This window comes from Frankliniella occidentalis, unplaced genomic scaffold, assembly GCF_000697945.3.
Source record: "Frankliniella occidentalis isolate FOCC.00 unplaced genomic scaffold, Focc_3.1 Scaffold15, whole genome shotgun sequence".
Taxonomy (NCBI): domain Eukaryota; kingdom Metazoa; phylum Arthropoda; class Insecta; order Thysanoptera; family Thripidae; genus Frankliniella; species Frankliniella occidentalis.
In genome coordinates this window covers 1,725,623-1,731,231 of record NW_026267145.1, presented here as the reverse complement: position 1 = coordinate 1,731,231, position 5,609 = coordinate 1,725,623, and the positions used below count along the sequence as shown (strand labels likewise).

The following is a 5,609-nucleotide window of genomic DNA, read 5'->3' as shown; positions in this document are numbered from 1 at the left end:
GGAGCACTTTGAAACACAACATGAACACGTGACAGTTTGAAAGCCACGCGTTCGAAGAGCAAATAGAACTTCATAGGACAATACAATCCAACGACGCGACCGGGCCCAACAGACTGCGGTGCGGGAATGCTGAGGCTGAGTCCACTGTATACTTTGTACAACGGTGCAACAATACGTGTAGAGCAGGCGCGCGGCCGGCGGCTCGGCGCACACTTTTGTTGCTCCTGCAACGAATCCTCCCCCAGAGAGCGAGAGCGAAAGCGAGAGCGAGAGCGAGACCGGCGGCTCGGCGCACACTTTTGTTGCTCCTGCAACGAATCCTCCCCCCCACTCTATGCAGCCAACCGCTATCCCCCGGCGAGCCTGACAGCGGCGCGACAGAGCGACCGCGGCCCGGAACAAGTAGCTGCGGCAGCGCGCTGCCAGTCAGTGGGCCCGCCTGCCCGCCCCAGCGCGCCGCGCCAACGGCGACCAGCGGCGGTCCCAGCGGTAATGCGGATCTACTCTCATCGCAGGAGTAACGCGGCCACCCGTCAGCTGCTTAGCGCCTTGAGCCGGCGGGGCGTCACGGCTCCAGAGCCCTTAGCAGCCTCCGCGGCGAGGGGGACACTACTAGTCACAGCAAAGGCCCGGACAAATCACTTTTCAAGTCGTTTCCCAGTCAGCAGTCAATCGTGAGTTGCGGGGGAATAGAAACCTCCACCACAGAGACTACAGTCACTATTTGACCCAACTCCAGTCACTTGTCACGTCCAGTCATTTTCTGATCTTTTTCCAATCACCCAGTCAGATTTGACTAAGTGTCGGAGTACGTCCATAAGGACTCGATTAGATCACGCGGTAAAATTGATGGGCATCATAATTATTGCCGATTTTCAAAGTATGTAATACGGTCTGCGGATCCCTTGCTGAGGGGCGGTAGGGGGCGAACACATTTGACCGAAATGTGTTGGGGGATGTTTTTCCTCATGCCTTTCAGCTCAGCTCCCTCGTGACATTACTCTCACCTTCAGCTCGTCGATGGCTTCCCCAATTACTGCCGGCTGAGTGATGAAACAAACGGTCATTTGAACTCGTCCCGCCGATTATGCCCGCACACACAGGCGCGCGCGACCCCATACGTGCCTCTCACATTTCATTTTTTTTTAAATATTATTTTCGTGGCCGCTCTCCCCATAAGCAAAGTGGATCCCCCCTTGCCGCCGGCGCCCCAGGGGAGGAGGGACCTTCAACAGCACGGGATAATTTACCAGTAATTAGTTTTAGCGGGCAGCGCAGGCCGACCTTGGCGTGCCCACAGGAGCGCCTCGCCGCGCCTCGAGCCCTCGCACGGACGATTGGCAGGGCCGATACAGTGCGAGCTGGGGCGGCAGCGGCGGCGGCGACACACACATCAAAGCATGTCATCAGCGTCTGCAGGGTCAGACCGTACGCGGCCGCAGGGCGGGAGGCGGAGCAGGTCGCGGCGGGCTCGGGGGCGGGCCTGGGGGCGGGCCTGGGGACGGGCCGCCCCCGAGGGACTCACCGGCACACACGATCCCCACTCACCGCCCCGCTCGCTCTGCTCGCTCGCTCGCGCGCCCGCGCGCACACACGCACGCACTCACACGCACGCACTCACCTTGATCATCATCTCCGCGGTCCCAGTTGGCGGCGAGGACGGCGCGCTGCGGCAGCGGCGGCAGCAGCAGCAGCGGCAGGAGCAGCAGCGCCAGCGCCGGCGCCCCCCAGGGGCCCCCCGGGCGGCCCCCGCGGCGGAGGTCGGCGGCCATGGTGCGGTCCGCGTCGTGTCACCGCATCGCGACGCGGCGCGCCGCCTCCAAGCGCCCCATCCTGCGCACACGAGGAGAAAACAAAATCACACAGTGAGGTCGACGCACAGAGAAAAAGAATTGTCCAATACAGACATGGAATCAAATCGATCCATCTGTCGAAACGATTTAAAAACTGTTATTAACGGCATGAGGAAAAGCCAGTGCTCTTTAACACTTGACAATGTCCAGTAATAATTTCATAATGCCAAGACTAGACATAGTAGTATAACACTCCGTCCATGGAGTCAGCTAAGTCACATAGCCTATGTGTCGGTGACTCCTCGCCCGTAGCGTTAGACACACTGATACGAAAAATGAGCTCTCGTTCCAAATCCTGCTCGCTGGTTCTCTCACCAACCACCTTTGTCCTCATTCTTTTCCTGGCCTTAGTACACGCGCTTTCTCAGGCACCATCGCAGTAAGACCGAGTGAGACAAAGAAAGGAGATAAACCAGTCACGTGGGAGAACAGGCGTGTCCAAATGCTTAGGGAAGTTGGCTAGGGAGTAGGAGGGAGGAGTGAGAAGAACAGTGGTGAGGAAGAATCAGAAGAGAGAAAGAGAGGGGAGAAGGAGAGGAGAGAGATGGCCATCAGGGCGTCGAGGGCCTGGCAGCAGGCGTTTGGACCAGGCCGAGCCACGAAAAAGAAGTGAGAGGGAAGATAAAGAAGGAGGAGGAAAAAAGAGCTCGCCAATGGGTCTCTGCGCGCTCTGCGCCCAGAGCAAGAGAGGAAGGCCTCCTGTGACAATGATCAATTTCACCCTCCTTAGCGCGGCGTTGGCGGTGTGGGCCGGATCGCCACACTGCGGCAGAGCGCAGCGGATCGGTGGGCGCGGACGGACAAGCGAGTCGGTTGTGATATCGGGTCTTTTTCTCTCGGGGCAATCATCAGGAACAGCAGGTTCTCGGACTAAGGACCAATCATAAAACGGAAGCAGCAAGACGCCGCCGCCCGCCCCTTCCCGTAAGTTCGCCTTCTTTCTGTTCCGGAAAATCGTACTCAGCACACCGAACCAGTCACACCGACACACAGACAGTTTTTTTATATACTATTTTTTGTAGTCGAGGAACCAATGACGAAGTTGGAGGAGGAGGACTCAGCTCACAGCTGACTGTGAGGAAGACGACACTACGTCCCTTGACAGCATAACATGCATATATTGAGCCGGCTCAGGGCAGGATAGATCCTCGCCCACACGGCCTGTTATCTCCCTAAAGACGAGGTAAACGCAAGACGATGGGTCCTAAGAACGTTGTCCGATCTCGCAGTGACGCTTCAACAAAGTCCGATCGCCTTTTGACGTTCTCTGCAGCGCCGTCTTCTTTCAATTGCGAGTTGAATAATATTGGCAGTAGAGAAAAAGTAAAAATTGCGATGTGTTCTTAAAAGATCAAGGACGACATTGCAGTTTTTAATTTTTCTCTACTGCCAATATTATTCAACTCGCAATTGAAAGAAGACGGCGCTGCAGAGAACGTCAAAAGGAGATCGGACTTTGTTGAAGCGTCACTGCGAGATCAGACAACGTTCTTAGGACCCATCGAAGAGCGAAGTGACGGACATTCAGTCCTACATCACACTCTTTCAGCCATATAGGGCTAGGCGGCTTTTCACATCGTTAAACAGTATAAAACATCATACAGTTGTTCGAATCATTTTTATAAATTCCCACATGCTAAAATGACAAGTTGTTGTCCTTTTAGTGGTGCATTTTGCTACAAACGCGATCCTGTTGTGGCGCTCTCAGGGCCAGCGTGGGTGTAATCCGGCCTTACCGCGAAGGGAGGGGGCGCGTTTGGGTCTACGGTGGAATAAAGGCGAATAAAAGCCCCTCGATTGTGACGACTCCACAGCTGGGCGCGGCGGCGGCTGGAGGGGGAGTCTAAGAGGTACGTCGGCGGGGTGCTGGCGGGGCGTGGGCCGCAGCTGGGCCGGGCGGAGAGCCTATCTGTCAACGCGGGGGACAAGCACAGTGGCTTGACGTTTCGTTTGGGTTTGCGAAGAGCCGCCAGAGAGGGGGTGCGGAGAGGGAGGAGGTAAGACAAGAGTCCCGGCAAATAAGAAAAGGCGGCAACGGAAGGTAGTTCGACAAGTTCTGCAGCTGGGCCTTGCATCTCGGCAGAGTCAGCGTGATACAATTCTCGTTGGTGCGTACGTAAAAGGGATTCTATGGCGACCCGGAAAGTACCTAGGAGCATTGGGGAGGTGGTACTCGCCTGTCTCCCCGACCGACCGCAGGGACTTTCGTCTTTCCTTCTGACTCGAGGAAAAGCTCCCCTATTTATTGATTTAATTTTTTCCCCTGTTTGCTGTATTTTCCCCGACCGCTTTCGGATCCGCCTCGCGTCCGCGTTCGTCAACAATGTTCTTTCTTGTGTCTTTCCCTTTTCTCTCTTATTTCGTTTCATTGATTCATCCGCTGATTCTGCCCTGTCTGCGATACTATTATGCTGCGCAGGGATCCTCCCAAAGGAGAAAAACGAAGAGGCTGATAAAAAATACAACAGTCTCTTTCGTTTGACAAGTCTCGGTCCGACCGCAGCACGAGGAGGACCACACTGACAACAACTACGCGTCCCGATGTCTTTTAAAGCGAGTAATGCGAGTCAGCCCCGTCGATAACATATTCAGAACGCGCACTGGGGGTTTGGCGCACAGCCAAACTAACCCCAGAGCGCCCGGAGTAAACATATCACGCCCGACGCTCTGTACTGCTGAGCGGTGTAACTCGGCGAGGGAATTTGACGGGCCTGTCAGGTTTATGTTGGGGAGGAGGGTGTGCGGGCGGAGCAAGGGCTGATGCGCTTCCGAACAGGATACCGTTAACACCGCGACCCGCCCGTAATAGCCACCTAATCAGCCTTATTATCAAAGCCTACGATCTAGCGGGGGATAAGGGCGAAGTGGAGAAGGGAAGGGCAGGGGGTCACAGTGGCTGGAGTCTGCAGAGGAAAATTAAGGGTCTTTATGTAACATTAGCTACAGTCTGTCCTACCGTTCAACACATATAAGTATATCGAGGCTGTAAACCTCCATTCGACATACACGCAAAAGCCTTGCATACAAACTTTGTTTGAATTCGAACTATAGCAAAATTAACCATTAGTTATGAAATTGACACCAAAAAGAATGGAAGAGTTTACGGTATGACAAGAGGTGATGCACCTGGATATTTAGAAGAAAAACTATGTATACGTGTACGTGTGAGTGTGTGTGTGCTGTGTGCATATGTCGTATCTGGATGCGATTCTCCGCCCCCGCCCACCGCAGTCACGACTAAAAATAAGAGCAGTGCTTTGGCACGCGGGGGCGGCAGCGGGGGTGGGCAAGAACTGGGGTGGCAGAGCGGGGTCGGCATCGGGGGGCGGCAGCGGCATCGGGGGCGTCAAGCGGGGGCCGCAGCGGCAGTGGGGGCGGCAGTGGGGGCGGCAGTGGGGGCGGCCCCTGCCCCTGAGGGTAGCTGCTCCGCCCAGCTCCGCCCGCAGTGCTGCCCTGGCTGGCGCTGGCTGGCATGGCCCCCCCGGCATCGACACCGCCCTATATGGTAATGCATGCCACTCGTGATATCTTACCAGCGGCAGCGCCCGCCCCCGGCCCGCCCCTCCCGCCCCCTCGACCGACTTAGGGCTGGTCAGGGAGCCGTAGCTGCCGGCTGTGTTATTCTAATGGCGGGAACACGCGCAAGCCCCTCGGCACCACTGCCCCGCTCCCCTCCACACAGCATCGGCGGCCGCAGACGGTGTCAGCGGGATGACAGCCGCCCTCTCCACCCGCCGCGCTGTCACTCGGACGGGG

At 56.4% G+C, this 5,609-nt stretch overlaps 1 protein-coding gene across 5 annotated transcripts in view; it reads right to left on the bottom strand.

Annotated features, from left to right (window-relative positions):
• The window catches only part of LOC113209007 (hemicentin-2-like), a 211,700-nt gene that overhangs the window by 190,715 nt on the left and 15,376 nt on the right, over window positions 1-5,609 (bottom strand). For 4 of the 5 annotated variants that reach the window (XM_052263931.1, XM_052263934.1, XM_052263932.1 and 1 more), the window contains one exon: window positions 1,622-1,833. The exons of the other annotated variant lie outside the window; for it this stretch is intronic. In XM_052263931.1, the coding sequence (XP_052119891.1) occupies window positions 1,622-1,772 (151 nt within the window). In that variant the 5' untranslated portion in view covers window positions 1,773-1,833. The remainder of the gene's footprint in view (window positions 1-1,621; window positions 1,834-5,609) is intronic. 5 annotated transcript variants of the gene reach the window in all.